The sequence below is a fragment of the Cnephaeus nilssonii genome (genome assembly GCF_951640355.1).
Source record: "Cnephaeus nilssonii genome assembly, chromosome: 15".
Taxonomy (NCBI): domain Eukaryota; kingdom Metazoa; phylum Chordata; class Mammalia; order Chiroptera; family Vespertilionidae; genus Cnephaeus; species Cnephaeus nilssonii.
Genome location: NC_137086.1, coordinates 41,714,833 through 41,733,216, shown reverse-complemented (window position 1 = coordinate 41,733,216; position 18,384 = coordinate 41,714,833). Strand labels below are relative to the sequence as shown.

The window sequence follows — 18,384 nt, the reverse complement described above, 5'->3', positions numbered from 1 at the left end:
AAGCATGGATAAGAGACATGATTTTGATTTTTGCAGGAAGGAATGGGAGATGCAGGGTAAGCGGGTTAATTTGTGATTGGCGAATTAATCATTTCAGCTGGTTTGTGGATGTAGGGGCTGTGCAAGGTTGTTTGGTACCTGGCCCTGGAGTCATTAGGGCAGAGGAATGTTGCCTGGCTTGTGAAAGTTTGGTAAAGAAGGTGGTTGGAGGATATAGGCTGCCAATTGAAAGGCACTCTCCCAAGGCCCCAGATGTCAAAACATAAGAAAATAAACAGGCACGAGCAATACAATGATTCACACGAACATTTAATGCAAACCTGGGTACCAGAGGATTAATAGTGAAAAGGCATGCCTGCTCTTGAGTACACTGCTGGCCACTGAAAGATACAAACTAATAAACAGTGTGAATGTGCATTGATGGGGAAGAACATTATGAGGGCACATAATACTGGTACCTAACTGGTTTTGAGGGGGGAAGAGTTGTCAAGAGAAGTTTCCAGAATGAAAGGATGTCCAAACAAGACCTTAAGGATGAGTACAAATTAGCTAGGTGAAATGGGGTGATGCTTGTTGTGGTAAAAGATGGAAGAGGTTGTCAAGGTTACAAATGCAAGAATAAGCATGGGCTATGCAGAGAACTGAAAGTATGCAAGCCACTTGGGGAACAAGGAGTTGACATCTAAAGACAGGGCTAGAATAGACTTGTAAACTATGGCAGCTATCCTAAGACAAACGATGAGAGGGAATAAGATTGAGTTTATTCAGAAAACACTTGAATAATGTAGGGGCTTCACTCAGGGGAATATAATAGGAGGCTGGTACAATAATCTAGATCGGAAACTACAGTGGCGGGTAGTAGAATGCTGTCAGTAGGTATGGTGGAACGTGCTTAAACTTGATAAACTGTTGGTGAAACTAGAATAACCTGGTGATGTTTAGATGCAGAGGATGAGGATGAGGGAATTAGAAGATTCAAGAAAGACAGACATCCAGGTTTCAGGTTTGTGGAACCAGGTAGATGGTAGCATCATTTGCTAAGATAAGGCATGTAGGATCAAATCTGGGGAAAGAAGATACCTTCAGATCAAGACAAGGTAATCTGAGGTGCCATCTTGAACACCCAAGAGGAGATGCCAACTAGATGTATTTCTGGAACTCAGAAGAAAGATCTATGCTGGAACCACAGAAGTAGGAATACAGATGTTCAATTGAAGCCCAGAGAGTGCATGAAGTCACCCACCTGGTGCAAGCTCAGGAAAAGGGTCTGGAGATAGCCAGAGGAAGAACCCACAAAGACTAAGGAATGGCCAGAAAAAAACAGGAGGAAAACGGGGTGAGTGTGATATCAGAGAAGTTTAAGAGAAGGCTGCTTTTTAAAGGAGAACAAAGTGGTAATTTTAAATGTTAGTTAAAAGAAGTGATAAAAAATCCAAACACATGGAGACTGTAATAGTTTGCAGAAAAAGTCATTGTTGACTCAGGAAGTTTTAGTGAAGTTGAGTTGTGAATGGCTTTTGAAGTGAAGACAATTTGGAGAACCCTTTGGAGTTTGGTGATGTTGGACAAATCATATAATGGGTAGAGGTAAATGTGTCACTGACTGTTTTGCAAAGATGGGAGAATCTTATACCCAATTAAATATTGGTGTGAATGAGTCAGAATCAAGGAAAAAAGTAAAGAATAAAAAGGAAAAAAACAAAGGATTAAATTCTATAAAGGGGATCAATCTCAGGCAATAAATGGCTCCTCCCCTTTAAGATGTGGGATAGAAAATGATTCTGCTAGGGCTTTCCTATTTACTCATCAAGTCGCCCTCTCTTAGGATGTATTGTACATTATCCAGCACTGTAGATCTTCAGCATTGTACCTGGAAGGAAAATCCTGTATATTTCCAATCCATGGTTTGAAGTTCTCTCATTCTAAGGCCATTGAGATAGAATTTGAGTGGGGAGGTCAACACTTGTGATCATATTTGTGTGTTTCTTCCCCAACCAACCAGATTTCCTCAGTAAAACCAAACTGTATTTAAATTGTGTGTACCTTATGTAAGAACCAACATGAACCATCTGTGATTCTCTGCAAACGTACTATCTCTAGCCTTGGTTAAATTGTTTTACCTTTGCAGTCCTGTTTCAGATAATCCTTTACAAAAGTATCCTACTTTACCATTCCATATGGATGCCTGCTATTGAGTCAGTAACTTTCCCCTAATTAGATGTAGTCTGACCACTAGTTAACAGTGATTGTTGTTGGGAGACTTGGCTTTTTTACACCTGTACCCTGAACCTTGGGAAGAATTTCAGGCTCTGGTTGGGGAGAGAACTGTATTATGCCTTTTTTTTTTTAAAGGCCACCAAGCGATTAGATCCACATTGCTTGAAATATGACTCCATATATCATTTTAGGTGATTGGCAAATCATCACCTAATTTGTACTCTGGCTCTATTCTCTTTACTGTTCTTTACATGGGTTCACCTTTAAGGGAATAAAACCTTTGACATAGTTTTAATAGACAGTCCGATATTCTAGACCAAATCTATTTGATAGGGCTTTCTGCAATGATGGGCATATTCTATCTGCACTGTCCCATATGGTAGCCAGTGGTTATGTGTGATTCCTAAGCACTTGCAATGTGCTTACTGTGACTGAGAAAGTAAATTTTATTTTAATGAACTCAAATTTAGATACCCACAGTGAGTTTTGGTAACCCTATTTTTGCATGTGATGTCACAAATTGTTCAGTAACGATGGTAATAGTATTCAAAGGCTTGAAATTCAATAAAATGTTGGCTGCTAAACACTTGCTAAAAAAGCTAGTGACTACCATTGTTCATTTAATTTTGGCTTGCTACGTTTCCAGCCATCCCCTTAATTTTGTGAACCTGGATTTAATGGACTTCAATTTAATGGACAAAATTTCTGGTCCATATGTCATATGTGAAAATTAAATTAATTTTAAAATGCCTGTTAACCAAGATCTGCTTAAAATTAAATTACCGGATTCTTCTGTTATTAACTCACTGTCAGTTTTTATTTTTTTTTGGTAATCTTTGTCTGAAGGTATTTTTTTCAATTTATTTTTTAAAGGAAAAAATATTTAATTTTGTTTCTTTTCTTTTTTAATTTCTTAAATATATTTTTATTGATTTCAGAGGAAGAGAGATAGAAACATCCATGATGAGAGAGAACCATTCGTTGGCTGCCTCCTGCACACCCCCCACTGGGGACCGAGCCCGCAACCCAGGCAGGTGCCCTTTACCAGAATCAAACCCAGGACCCTTCAGTCCTCAGGCCACTCTATCCCCCGAGCCAAACCGGCCAGGGCAAGAAAAATATTTTTATTCATTTCAGAGCGGAAAGGAGGAGAGATAGAAACATTGATGAGATAGAATCATTGATCAGTTGCCTCCTGCACGACCCACAATGGGGATTGAGCCTGCAACCTGGGCATATGCCCTGACTGGAATCAAATTGTAACCTCCTGGTTCATAGGTTAACTCTCAACCACTGAGCCATGCCAGCTGGGTTCATTGTTATTTTTAACAAATTTTAGGGAATAGGCTATATGTTGGAATAAACACTAGTAATTTTGCCAACATAAATATTACATACGTACATCTATATGATACATATTTAACTGATGTTCTAACGTGCATTAAGCCACACCCCAGTTATGTGCATTTATTTACTCCTGGTGACTGGTGAATGCATGCATTTACTAGATCTATTCAATATAAATTTAAAATTACTGCAATACATATATAAAACTTTACCGTGAAATTAAACTTTTCATACAAACTTAATTTTAATTACACAAATGTGTTTACATAAAGTAAAAATAGGTAAGCTAATTAATGTTTTACAAATATATATTTGGAAAACTACTTTATTATAAAACGAACTAACAGATACCTTCTTGCCTGAATTATTAGTCTGTTAGATTGAGGTTTTACTGTACTGTCAACAATAAAAAATAAATGAAAAAATATTTAGTTGTAAAATGATCCCTACAGCATATTATTTGCATTTGAAAAATCCCAATGTATTTTCCTCATTTCCACCTCTAACTCTGTTACATGCATGCATGCATAGATAAAGGTCTAGAAAGATACAGTGCAAAGAAAGGGCAATAGGACCAGGATGGGATTTACCTTTGTAATGTTTTATGGTCCTGGGTTCAATTCCAGTCAAGGGTACATCAGTTGCAGGTTCCCTGCCCTGGTTTGAGTGCGTGCAGGAGGCAACCAATCAATGTCTCTCTTACACTGGTGTTTCTCTTTGTCTCTCCCTCTCCCTTCCACTCTTTATAAAAATCAATTGAAAAATATCCTCAGGTAAGGATTAACAAAAAGAAAATGTGTCTATTACTTAGGTAAGTGAAGGTTAACATAAAAATGAAGGGAAGTGGCCAAGTGAAAAAAGGTCACACAAATCAACAGATATTGACTGCTTTACTCTGTGCCAGTCTCAAGGAAGGCTGGGCAGGGAAATGAGAGTTCAGTTAATTTTAAATTTGAGGTGCCTAATAATCTAGGTGCATATACAAGCCTGGAATTCAGTAAGTCATGCTGGAAGTATCAATTTATTCACTAGTGCAGGGATTGAGCCCTGAAGCACTCTTCAACATTAGATTCTTGAAAATAGATTTGGCATAATTTATGCCCATTGAGGGGTAGCAACCTGTTAGATAATCTGATGGATAAAAGACTCTTCAAACGAAGACTTCTCTTAGGATCAGAGGTGTCTATCTCAGGTTTTGAAAGATTTCCTCCTCTATTTCTTTGGTGTTAGCTGATGGAGCATGAACCTACTGACCTACCAGATATCAAGTTATTCCTTTACAAACTATGCTATCTTGAGGATCTCAAGTCAAATCTCTACAAACGTCACACTAAGATGACAATCCAAAGACCTGTACTTTAGTTTGGGTTATATTTTATCCTGTAATTTTTAGCTTCCATATTCAAACTATTGGGTATGCACATATATGGTCAGAGTCCTTGTCATGGATAATTCAGAGATACACGAGTATTTTGGTGAGTGGGGGTATGGAGTCTATTTAGCTCAGTTGGCAAAAAGTCCAAGCAAAATAATCTAAGGCAGTGACACTTGTGCAATGGGTACTACAAGTCGGGCAGCTAATGGAGCACATTTAAATATTTAAGCACTGAAGGCATCATGTAGTATAAACACCAATAATTCCTGCCTTTATGGTCTGAAAAGCTTTCTCATCTGAGAAATGGAAATAATACCTGCTGTGTTTCATAGGGATTAAATAACCAAGGTGCTCTGTACACTGTATTATGCAATGCAATCATACTACTATTTCCTTTATATGGAATAACCTGTCAGGAAAGCGTTTAAAGAACTATAATAGCTCTGGACAGTGTGGTTGTCCAGAGCTGTGCACCAAAAGATTGACGGTTTGATTCACAGTCAGGGTACATGCCTGTATTTCAGGTTCAATCCCTGGTAGGGGGAGGGCAGGAGGAAGCTGATCAGTATTTCACTCTCTCATAGATGTTTCTCTTTTTCCTTCTCCCTTTATCTCTCTCTAAAAATAAAAAATATATTTTTAAATAAAAACTTAAAAAACTTAAAGAACTTTAATAGGTGGTCAAATCTCAGATGCCATGAAGAATTTAAAAATCCAGCTAAAGACATAACATCAACCAAGCCAGTGTGGTTCAGTGGTTGAGACTTGATCCATGCACCAAGTGGTCAACCAGTTTGATTCCCAATCAGGGCACATGCCTGGGTTGTGGGCTTGATCCCAAAAAAGGACTGTGCCGGAGGCAGTCAGTCAGTCAATGTTTCTCTTCGATGTTTCTATCACTATCCCTCTGTCTTCCTCTCTCTCTAATATCAACAAAAACACTTATATTTATCCTTTTAAAAATATTTTTATTGATTTCAGAGAGGAAGGGAGAAGACAGGGCAGAAACATTAATGAGGAGAGAGTATCATCTATTGGCTGCCTCCTGTACACCCCACAATGGGGATCGAGCCCGCAACCCAGGCATATGCCCTGACAGGGAATTGAACTATGACCAGTTACTGGTTCATAGGTCATTGCCATGCACTGAGCCACTCTGGTTGGGCTCAATAAAAACATTTAAAAAGAAAAAACAGCCCAGCTGGTGTGGGTCAGTAGTGAACAACAATCAACCCAGGCACCAAAAGATCGTTGGTTCGATTCCTAATCAGGGCACATGCCCAGGTTGTAGGCTCAATCCCCAGTAGTAGGAATTCAGCTGGCAACTGATTGATGTTTCTCTTTCATCAATGTTTCTACCTCTCCCTACTCCTATCCTCATTCTAAAATATCAGTAAATACATTAAAAAAAAAAAAAGACACATAAAATCATGTACATACAAGGATAGTGATTATAGAATTTTTTAAAATAGTAAAATTTAAGAAACAACTTGAATGTCCATCACTGGGGCATTAGTTAAAAAAAATTATAGTCTATCATTAAATGGACTATGTAATTGCTGCCCTTAAAAAAAAAAAAAAAGCCTTGCCCTAACTGGTTTTGCTCAGTGGATAGAGCATCGGCCTGCGGACTGAAGGGTCCAGGTTCGATTCCAGTCAAGGGCATGTACCTTGGTTGCAGGCTCATCCCCAGTAGGGGTTGTGCAGGAGGCAGCTGATCAATGTTTCTAACTCTGTATCCCTCTCCCTTCCTCTCTGTAAAAAAAATCAATAAAGTATATTAAAAAAAAAAAGCCTTGGCTAGCGTGGCTCAGTTGGTTGTAGTTTCACCCCGTACACAGAAGGGTCGTGAGTTCGATTCTTGGTCAGAGCACATATCCAGGTTGTGGGTTTGATCCCCCATTGGGACACATATGGGAGGCACCCAATTGATGTCTCTCTCACATCTCTCTCCCTCTTTCTCATATCTCCTCTTTCCTCTTCTCCCTTCCTCTCTCTAAAAATCAATGAAAAAAACCCCACCATATTCTTGGATCGAAATTAACATAAAAAAAAAATGTCTGCAGAGTCCTGGCCAGTTTTGCTTAGTGGTTAGGGCACTGGCCCTTGGACTTTGAGTTTGATTCCCAGTCAAGGGCACGTACCTCGGTTGCAGGTTCCATCCCTAGTCCTGGACAGGGCGAGTACAGGAGGCAACCAGTTGATGTGTCTGTCTCACATCGGTATTTCTCTTTCTTCCCCCTTCCCTCCCTTGCATTCTCTCTCTCTAAAGATCAATGGAAAAAATATTTATATTCTTAGGTAAGGATTAAAAAAAAAAAAAAAAAAGTGGCAGCACTTCCAGTCAAGATGGTGGAGTGGGTAAATGCTGTGTTCATCTCCTCCTAGGACCACATCAAAATTACAACTAAACTATAGAACCATCATTGAGAACACATTGAAAACTAGCTGAACAGAGTCTTATAACTAAGGATATATAGAAGAAACCACATGGAGAGTGTGAATTGTATTAATATTTCTTTGACTTTCTGGAATAAACCATATTTCATGATTTTAAAAAAAGAGAGACAGTATTACCTGTACCTATAAGAAACAATGTTAAGCCCTAGCCAGTTTGGCTCAGTGGATAAAGCATTGGTCTGTGGACTGAAGGGTCCCAGGTTTGATTCTGGTCTAGGGCACATGCCTGGGTTGTGGGCTCAATCCCCAGTAGGGGATGTGCAAGAGGCAGCTGATCGCCGAAACCGGTTTGGCTCAAGTGAATAGAGCGTCGGCCTGCGGACTCAAGGGTCCCGGGTTCGATTCCAGTCGGGGGCATGTGCCTTGGTTGCGGGCACATCCCCAGTGGGGGGTGTGCAGGAGGCAGCTGATTGATGTTTCTCTCTCATGGATGTTTCTAACTCTCTATCCCTCTCTCTTCCTCTCTGTAAAAAATCAATAAAATATATTAAAAAAAAAAAAAGAGGCAGCTGATCAATGATTCTCTCTCATCATTGATGTTTCTATCTCTCCCTCTCCCTTCTTCTGTAATCAATAAAAATATATTTTTTTTTTTAAAAAAGGAAGAAACAATGTTAAGATTTGCAAGTAAGTGAAAAAAGGTTAGGTGCAAAATAGTGTGTAAAATGTGCTTACATTTGAATAAGAAGATACTTTTGTGTACATATAGAATATTTCTGAAAGGATACACTATTTAGTTCATCACTATGTCCTTTGTGCTGTCCAAATTATGTTCCAGGTGTTTGTATTAGTTACTTAGAAAACTCCACAAAAAAACAAAACAAAAAACCCCAAATTTAAAATATAACCACAGACCCTCAAATATCAAGGAGATGGAAACAGAATGGGTAATGGTTTTATCTTCAATATTAAAAGAGCATCCTTCAAATAAGAAAAAGAAAAGCTTGCCAAAACACCAATGGATTCAAGATTTGAAATTAGCACTTTACAAAAGAAATATATATCGCAAAAATGTTTTTAAAATGTTCTTTCTCCTTAGAAATTAAATAAATTAAAAAGCAAATACCAATATTTTATTTATCAGATTGGGAGCTTTAAATAAATTATTATGCCCTGGCCTCTGCGGCTCAGTTGGTTGGACGTCATCTCTAGCAACCAAAAGGTTGCTGGTTCGATTCCCAGTTAAGGCACATGCTGAGCTCGATTCCCAATAGGAGGTGTGCAGGAGGCAGCTGATCCATGTTTCACTCTCCCATCAACGTTTCTCTCTCCCCTTCCCCCCCGTTCTTACCTCTCTAATAAATAAATAAAAAACACCAAAAAACTAAATAAATTCTGCACAATATTGGTGGTGTATAAAATGGGATGGCTCATGCTTTACTGGTCAGTTATCTTCCTAGCCATATATATGTATCAAAACCCTTAAAACACGCGCACACACACAGCCCTTTATCTCACATCTAAGAACCGAACCTGAGGAAATAATGCAACAAGTACAAAAAGATATATGTGACAGGGATACTACTCACAGCAAATCATGGGAGGGAAGTCAATGTTCACCAAGTAAATGATTAGTTAATAAAAAATTATGGTACAGCCAAGTGCTTCCTAAAAGCTAAGTTCCCAAAGAATATGTATGAATATTAAAAAGATATTCACAGCACATGGGCGAAAAAGAATTAGCAAAAGAGAACTGCATTCTGATCTCATGGTTGGGAGTAGGAAATATACACCCATAGGATCCTAGAGAGATATACACCAAAATATTAACACTGTTTCTGGGGGTAGGTTACAGGTGATTTTGGCTTTTCTTTTACTGTTTGGTTTCTCCTGTTGTTTATTTATTTTTTATAATAAGCATGTATTGCTTTTAAAATGGGGGGAAAGCCCTGCCGGCATGGCTCAGTAGTGAGTGTCGACCTATAAACCAGGAGATCACGGTTCAATTCCTGGTCAGGGATTGATCTCCAGTGTGGTGCGTGCAGGAGCCAGCCAATCAATGATTCTCTCTAATCATTAATGCTTCTCTCTCTCTCTCCCTCTTTGAAATCAATAAAAATATATTTAAAAATACATAAAATGGGGGTAAAGTAATAAATGATATTGAGGTGAAAAGCTAAGATACAAAAATCCAGTTATGCTTTTTCATTCTTCTAATTTTTTAACTACTAAGAATCATGATATCTAAATCTATGTATGAAAAAAGAAAATGTATAGGGAGATACTTTCATATAGTAATACAATATGGTATTATAAAATACAAAAGGGTAGAAATATCGCTTTATTTGAGAAGCTTACATCCAAATTACTTCTACGTGTTTTAAGAAGTTCTATCAAGCACCCAAGAAGAAAACATATACAGTTTCCACAGGAATAAAAACAAACAAAAAAAATGGGGTTGATGATTGCCCCAAATGATATTTCCTAAAAGAAAAAAATGAATATTTGACATTTCTTCTTTTGAGGCAAGGTAAGCGAACTACACACACCATAGGTAAAATTTTCTTACTTTACAAAGGACTGTGATCCTGTTTTGATGCATATGAAATACAAAAAAACAAAATCCACTCTTCTGATCAAGATGAAGGAAAAAACAACCATTCTTCAACATTTCAATTCTCACGCAATGAAATCCAAAGGTCTGTTGAATCCACCTTTGCAATTCATGTCCTGCCTATGACAAGAAGAGAAAGTTCAATGTTTATTTTTTTTTAAATTCTGGACTCCTCTTAAGAAAAAATAATCATGGCCCTGGTCGGGTAGCTCAGTTGGTTCGAGCGTCGTCCCTATATGCCAAGGTTGAGGGTTTGATCCTTAGTCAGAACACATACAAGAATCAATCAATTAATGATTAAGTGGAACAACAAATCCATGTCTCTCGCTCTTCAAAAAATAAAAATAATAATCACATGCTTCAGAGATTACACCTGAATCAAGATGGCAAAGTATAGTGTAAGAAGTATTCAAGATTATTTAATGTATAATAAGATTATATTATGCACTTTCAAAATAAGCAAAAGCATTTTAGACTACTGTAAAATCCAAATAGAAGAATGGAAAAATCTGACTGCATACTCTACTGGTGTTCTCCAGAACACTTTATTTGAAGGTAACTTTACAAAGGAATGTCAATAATGACTCTGGTTCCTTAACTCACCAGCATTCTCAAATCACATTATTCATATTCTAAATTAATTGGAATGTTAGTCTTTTATCAGTGATAAAGATAGAGAGAAAGGCAATGTTTGAAGATGTCTTCCTGACTTTCCAATTCATTAGGAATTCATTAAGATTTTAAGTATGAATTGGTTTGACCTGTGGTATTAATAAAATGTTTCCACTTAACAGAAGAATGTATTTACAGTTAAAATCCTTACATAATCAATCTAGGTGAGTAATTCAGAAGAGATATATTTTACATCTATAATTTTAGCCTTGGCCGGTGTGGCTCAGCTGAATGACCGTAGTCCCGTGAACTGTGGTGTCTCCTGTATGATTCCCGGTCGTGGCGCATGCTTGAGCTGCGGTATCGGTCCCTGGTCGGGGTGCGTGAACGATACCGCCTATCATTTCTCTCTCGTGCTTCTCTCTCTCTCTCTCTTCTCTTCTCCTCTTCTCTCTCTCTAAAATCAGTAAAAAAAAAAAAGATTTAAAAGAAAAATCTATAATTATAATAAAAATAAATTCTAAAGACTTTTTAAAACTGACATTTTGAAGAAAGATCTATACAGTTCTAAACCATTTAAGCCAACTACCCTTCTCTATAATAGCTATTAGTTTACCTATAAATTGGAAATTAAAAGCCAGAACATAAGCAAGGAAGATTAAAACAAGGGAATGTATGGAAAATTGCTACATTTCTTACAAACATAATTATCCCATAACAAATTTTTTCCAAAGCACATAATTTATATCATTGGTTGAAACATAGAAACGGGGATTATGCATACCTGTATTTCTGAGATATATTTACGGCATAGGCATTTACACAGCCATCCAACCTTTTTCCCTGGAGAAAAGCAATAAACAAATGATAAAAACAGGAAGGATACATTAAATGCCTTGATCAAAAGAACTGGGTCCTACAGACAGACTTACATGACAAGATCCATCTAAGAATGAGGTAGCCCAATGAGAGAAAGAATTTTCAGATCCTGATATCCCATGAGCTCCCAAGTATTAAAACTCTGTTCACTTTTTTGTAATCACATGTAAACAAGTAATGCAATATTCAAAGCAATATTCATAATTTATGTATTTTTTAAAAGAATAGTCTATTTTTAGAGAGTGAGGAAGCAAGAAGATAGAAACATTAATGCTCCAGCAGGACACCGATCAGCTGCTTTCTGCACTCCAGAAAGGAACCCGTGACCCAGCCTGCGTCCTGACCAGAATCGAACCAGCACCGGTTGAGGGCAGAGGTTGATGCCCACTGAGCCACTCCAGCAGGCCTTAAATTTTTCACTTCAAAACAGTCATGCCTCAGTACTGCTCTTAGTTTATACATTGTCATTTAAAACATACACACATGCCCTAGGTCAGTGGTCGGCAAACTCATTAGTCAACAGAGCCAAATATCAACAGTACGACTGAAATTTCTTTTGAGAGCTGAATTTTTTAAACTTAAACTTCTTCTATTGCCACTTCTTCAAAATAGACTCACCCCGTATTTTGTGGAAGAGCCACACTCAAGGGGCCAAAGAGTCGCACGTGGCTTGCAAGCCAAAGTTTGCCGACCCCGGCCCTAGGGGGTTTGGCCCAGTGGACAGAACGTCAGCCTATGGACTGAAGGGTCCTGGGTTTGATTCCAAACAAACCTAGGTTGCATGCTTAATCCGTGGCCCTGGTGGGGGCCTCTCCCCTCCCTTCCACTCTCTCTAAAAATCAATGGGAAAAAAATCCTCGGGTAAGGATTAATAAAAAAATAGTAAAACACACACACAAAACACTCAAATATGTGAGCCCTACACAATCACATCAGTTAGAAACTCCTATAGCATGTGAAATTATCCCACTCCTTTCACAACTCACTATTTTTCTCAATATTCTCAATTTCCATTTATAAAATTAAAGATATAAAAGAAAGTTTAAAAAATATATTCTCTCCACATATACTTTCCCTGTCTATCCTTACTAGCTCCCTCAATTGCCCTCCTCTCCTATCCGTTTCCCCTCTCCAACACTTCTTTCTCTTATTTCTCTTTACCCCTCTCTCTAATCCTCTACTCTCTCCCCTCCCCCTCCCTATAATCCCTGACTTCAGCTCCCTGTCCACCATCCCTCCCTTTTTCCTTCCCCTTTTCTTATTCTTTCTAGTATTATAGCATTCAACCTCCAAACCACCCCTCTCTGAGCTATGAGATATGTGTGCAGCTACCCAATGTCATCTTTATCCAGCAGCTGAGTTTTCTTCTTCTGTTTCATAGCATTTCCTCTTCCCATAATCCTTTCTTGGTTAACCCTACCACCCAGTCTTTCAGCCTGTCACCTCAATCATCACTGACTGCTCACTCCCACTACCACGAACTTTGGCTCCTGAATGGTTCTCAATATTCCAGATCCTCCTCTCAGTTCGTGTCTTCATCATCTTTCACTTGCATGACTCAGCAGTTCTCCCTGCCTCCAATCAAATGCCTCCCATCTGTGCTCCAAGGCTGCCCCCTAGGTCCTCTGTCTAAAAAAAACATATAATCCAACCACTCCTGTTTTGTTTTTAATCTTTGCTATCTCTCACCATCCAAAGCAGGGGTCCTCAAACTTTTTAAACAGGGGGCCAGTTCACTGTCCCTCAGACCGTTGGAGGGCCGGACTATAGTTTAAAAAAAAACTATGAACAAATTCCTATGCACACTGCACATATCTTATTTTGAAGTAAAAAAACAAAACGGCAAAAACACCCGCATGTGGCCCATGGGCGGTAGTTTGAGGACGCCTGATCCAAAGTACCAACTCTAAATTCCTTAGCATGGCAAGGGCAGCAAAAGTCTGTCATGATTTGCTTCCTACCCCTATTTCCAGCCTCATTGTAGTCAGTGGCCCATCAGCATCTTTTAAACAGTCACTGAATTTGAAATTCCCACAATACACTATGCTACTTCATGTCTACATGGCATTTTCATGAACCCCTCCTTCTACCTCAAATGCTCTTTCTTCTCTTCTTTGTACTAGCCCTTTAAGATCTAACTGGACATCATCCCAGGTGAACACCCTCTGGATTCCAATGGTACCTCACTGCTTCCTTCTCTGTACCCTCAAACCCCTTCACACAGACAGTTATTGTCTTTTAACTGAATAAACTTGCATCAATTACACAGGCAATAGGAAAAGAATATGGAAAAATGGGACAGTCATAATGGATTAATTCAAATCAGAATGCTTAACTGGCTTGGAGTTTTACTTACTTTTGTTGAGTCAAAGGCGGAAAATCCCATTACCTTCATCATTTCTATTTCTTCTTCTGTTTTGCCCTCTAAATCTTCCTCTGCAAAAATAAGAGATAATTTTTAAAACTATCATTTGATATATTAAAGGAATGGTGGCACTAGATTAATAGTCATTCCACTTTACCAGCAGAAAACATATAAAACAATTAGGTAAAGACTTGAGTCTAACAGAAAAAATTTCTCTTCAATTTAGTCAGAATGTAACTTGCGGTGCAAGGAAGGAATGTGCTTGTCACCTTCCAACAGAAGAAACTGCTTAAAAGGACATGTTGAAACCTTTAGGCAGGACCACCTTTAATATCAGACATAACACTTGTTTTGAAAGTGCTTCCAAAATAAAAGATGCTCACATGTCCTTCGTACATCAGGAGCACCATAGATAACCAGGAACTCACTAAGGTACAATTAAAACAAAATCTCAATCCATATGCAATAAACAACTTGATACTTTTATAATGTTATCATGCCTGAAGTTATCTAAACAAGGCTACACTCTTCCTAGTTATTTAACTAATAACATTACCAGTTATCTGACCTTCTTTGTTCTTTGTTTCTTTCTTTTCCTCATCTCTTCTTTCTTTCGGTCGAGAAGGAGAAGCAGATGTGGATCTATGTCGTCTTGGGGATCTAATATTTAATAAGTAAACATGTCAGAAACAGACATACCTGGCCACTGTGTCAATCAGCACAGACATGCATGAGTGCCTGAAAGGTAAAGGCTGAACAAAAGCCAGGCTGCAGAGAACCACGAGCCCATTTCCTACAGAAGAGTAAGTTAGAAGGTTCTGCCTAGCCCGATTGTTAACAAAAAACAAACAAACAAAAATACAGTCTTGCTCAGTATAGCTAGGGCTAAAAAATGATCTGCAAGGCAGAAAAATGTAACTAAACAGTTTCTAACAATTGCACATAAACACACAAAAAGTTGACTTAAACAGCAATAGATGCTTAATAGGAAATCACGAGTCCATTCTAAGGTACTTCCAAGATCTCACATTTTTTTATTATATACTTGAATAAATCTTTATCACCAAAAAGTCAATAAAAACAAAACAAACATTTATTTCTTATTCTTGCCAAGCATCATGTTAAGTGCTTTTCTGGTATTATTTCTCATTTACTCCTAAATGCAACTCTAGGAATAGAGACTTATTAACCCCATTCACCCATGGAAATGTTAGGTTTAGAATAAGATGGTTTAAATCCCCCTCATTTCATGGCATTGTAAATGGCCGTATAAGTGATAAAAACAAAGTAAAGGGCAACAACTAGTTTCTTTGGGACTTGTGGTAAAACCTCAGCTTATGATCCCCACTTACCTGGAGCGTCTTCGGTGTGGGGATCCAGAGCGGCTCCTTCTCAGCTCTCTCTCCCTGGACGGAGACTTTTCCCCACTCCTTTGCTCTCTCTCCGGCGAAGTGGACTGGGACCGCTTTTGTTCTAGTTCTAACACAAGGAACAAAATTGCAGAGCAACAATTACCTCAAATATTTGGCACTGGGTTGTCTCATAGGAATATAATGCCAGCTATTTCTAGTAGTCACATTACAAAAGTAAAAAGCAGGTGAAATTAATTTTAACAGAATGTTATTTGACTACATATATATATTTCCAAACTATTATCATTTCAACAAGTACTCAATATAAAAAATTGACATTTTTAGATTTCTTTGTACTAAATCAAGGAAATCCGGTGTATATCTACAATTAAACAGCACTTTGCACGCCCCCTACTGGGGATCTAGCCCACAACCCGGGCATGTGCCTTTTACCAGAATCAAACTGGGGACCCTTCAGTCCACAGGCCGATGCTCTATCCATTGAGCCAAACCAGCTAGGGCTAAACAGCACTTGTTAATACTGATTGGGCACATCTTTAGTCTGACTGGGATCCTCAATAGCCATATGTGGATCCCGGCCTCATTGAACTTTTAAGTAAATCACGTCTTGACAAGTTGAAGGTGGTAAAAACCAATCAGGGGCAGAAACGAAGGTCTAAGTCAGAGTATGGGGGTGGGGTGGGGATCAGGACACCTTAGGAGGTGACTTTTCTGGATGGAAAATTCTAAATATGAATGTCCAACCCTGGCGGGTGTGGCTTAGTTGCTTGGGCTTCCTATGGTGCACACCAAGTTTTCGGGTTTTATTCCAAATCATGGCACATGCCCAGATTGCCAGTAGGGGACATGCAGGAGGCAGGCAATTGATGTTTCCCTCTTTTAAGTCAATGTTTCCCTCTCCCTCTGTCTTCCTGCCTTTCTTTCTAAAAAAAATCAATAAAAATATATTTTTAAAATATTATGCCCTGGCCCGTGTGGCTCAGTTGGTTGAGCATTGTCCCATGCATCAAGAGGTCACTGACTCAATTCCAGGTTGGGGCACATGCCCAGGTTGTGGGCTCCATCCCAAGTACGGGGCCCATGCAGGAGGCAACCAATCGCTTTTTCTCTAGCCCTCTCCTTTCCTCTCTCTCTAAAATCCATAAAAATAGACCTGGCCTGTGGGGCTTAGTTGGTTCAGCGTCATCCCATGCACCAAGGGTTTGCTGGTTCAATTCCACTTTGGAATAAAGAGTTGACTCCCATTAGGAGATAGTAGGTAGGGTGTGTGCAGGAAGCAGCCAATAGGTGTTTCTCCTTCTCCCTCTCCCTTACTTTCTCTCTCAAATAAATTTCAAAAATTAAAAAATAAAATCAACAAAAACATATTTTTAAAAAAATATACATTTCCCTATTATAATAAGCTGGAAAAGAACCTAACATTGAGCATTCACGTTACAGGCGGTATCACATGCTGAGTAGTTACTGAATGTGCCATTAATTCTCACATCAGCTTTTAAAGCTAGGTAATATTACCCCCACTGCCTAATTACGGGAATTAGGACTCAGAAAGGTTGGATGACTGCACATGGTCACCCTAGAAATTAAACGAAGAAACCGTGGTCTGATTCTAAATTACCCAGTCACACAATAAAAAAAAAGTTACTACTGGAAGCTGATAAAGAACAAAGCTTCAGTTTAGAAGGGGAAAAAAAGCCTACTTTGGAACCGGAGGGCGGAGGGAGGTGTTCGTTCCCCATCCACACCCCACCCCCCCCATTCCGCTCCTCTCCTTCTCAGGCGTAAAGGGCCTGCTTCTCCGTTGCGCCCGCAGAGAAAATAAGGGGGGGATGGATGCGCCTCTAACCGAGCCCCAGACCCTCCAAACTGTTTCTAGACTCACCCCTCTGCGGGGAGCGGGAGCGGGAGCGGCTGCGGCTGCCACTGCGACTGCGGCTGGGGCTCGGGCTGCGGCTGCGATCCATTTGGAAGGTTTCTCTACCTCACACCGCCTCGGAAACGACCGCGCAACAACTTCCGTGAGGGCCGGAAGTGCGCTTTCACTGCCGACTGGAAAACGTTGAAACGACTCGCAAAGGTTCCAGCGTCTGAAGAACTGCGGCTGCGCAAAGCCAGCCCAGCATCCAGGGGCCCAATGGAGCGGGGAGATGTGGGTGGGGACCAAGTTGTTACTTCCGCTCCTCCAGCCCCATTTTCGCCGAGGCTTTTGTTTCACGGTGGGCATTAAAGTGTGCTAGTTGGTGTTACAGAAATCTGGAAAAACCCGTATACTTACCACCCAAACTGAGTTTTCATTCCCCCCACCACCATTTATTTTCGCAGTTCTTGTTAAATGCACAAAATATTTTTACAAAAGTATTTTTAGCCCTAACCGGTTTGGCTCAGTGGATAGAGCGAAGGCCTGTGGACTGAAGGGTCCCAGGTTCGATTCCGGTCAAGGGCATGTACCTTGGTTGCGGGCACATCCCCGGTGGGGCGTGTGCAGGAGGCAGCTGACAGATGTTTCTCTCTCATCGATGTTTCTAACTCTCTATCCCTCTCCCTTCCTCTCCGTAAAAAATAAAATATATTAAAAAAACTATTAAAAAATGAAAAAAAGCATTTTTATTTCAGAAAGGAAGGAAGGAAGAAAGAGAGAGAGAGAGAGAGAGAGAGAGAGAGAGAGAGAGAGAGAGAGAGAGAGAGAACATCAATGATGAGAGAGAACCATTGATTGGTTTCCTCAAGCATGCCCACACTGAGATGGAGCCAGCAACCTGGGCATGTGCCCTGATCTGGAATCAAACTGTGTTCTTCCCGTTCATAGTTCTATGCTCAACCACTTAGCCACATGCACAAATTATTTCATATCAAACCAATTCTAAAATGCATTCACAAGCAGTTTAAGTCCACACCGGGAAGCACCAGGGTGGGTCAGGAGGCAGAAGAAGCGAGGGGAAAGCATGGATAAGAGACACGATTGTGGTTTTTGCAGGAAGGAATGGGAGAGGCAGGGTAAGCGGGTTAATTTGTGAGTGGCGAATTTGAATAATTTCAGGGGGTTTGGGGATGTAGGGGCTGTGCAAGGTTGTTTGGTACCTGGCCCAGGAGTCGTAAGGACAAGGAATGTTGCCTGGCTTATGAAAGTTTGGTAAAGAATAAGGTGACCAGACGTCCCGCTTTTGGCGGGACAGTCCTGATTTTTAACAATTTGTCCCGCGTC

The 18,384-nt window shown here is 39.6% G+C and overlaps 1 protein-coding gene across 5 annotated transcripts; it reads right to left on the bottom strand.

Annotated features, from left to right (window-relative positions):
* Positions 1-3,530: 3,530 nt before the first annotated feature.
* Positions 3,531-17,212, bottom strand: LOC307112016 (uncharacterized protein). Of its 5 annotated transcripts, none has more exons than XM_079792321.1 (7): positions 17,065-17,212; positions 15,162-15,288; positions 14,366-14,469; positions 13,801-13,880; positions 11,350-11,408; positions 10,777-11,022; positions 3,531-10,073 (listed from the first exon to the last, which is right to left on the bottom strand). In XM_079792321.1, exons 1-6 carry the CDS (start codon positions 17,144-17,146, stop codon positions 10,821-10,823), a joined length of 654 nt encoding a protein of 217 aa, XP_079648447.1. In that variant the 5' UTR covers positions 17,147-17,212; the 3' UTR covers positions 3,531-10,073; positions 10,777-10,820. The 5 variants fall into 5 exon arrangements, with proteins under 5 accessions (XP_079648447.1, XP_079648448.1, XP_079648450.1 ...); XM_079792322.1 differs by having other exon boundaries at positions 10,819-11,022; XM_079792324.1 differs by lacking the exon at positions 10,777-11,022.
* Between the last annotated feature and the right edge of the window lie 1,172 nt (positions 17,213-18,384).

Bases quoted from the DNA above. Each gene is read 5' to 3' on its own strand.
- LOC307112016 (XM_079792321.1), bottom strand. From the start codon at position 17,146: ATGGATCGCAGCCGCAGCCCGAGCCCCAGCCGCAGTCGCAGTGGCAGC. The intron at 15,289-17,064 runs GTGAGTCTAGAA...TCCTTGTGTTAG, and splicing joins CTCCCGCTCCCCGCAGAGGG to AACTAGAACAAAAGCGGTCC. The intron at 11,023-11,349 runs GTATGCATAATC...TACTGATTTTAG, and splicing joins AATATATCTCAGAAATACAG to AGAGAGAGAAGAGGAGAAGA.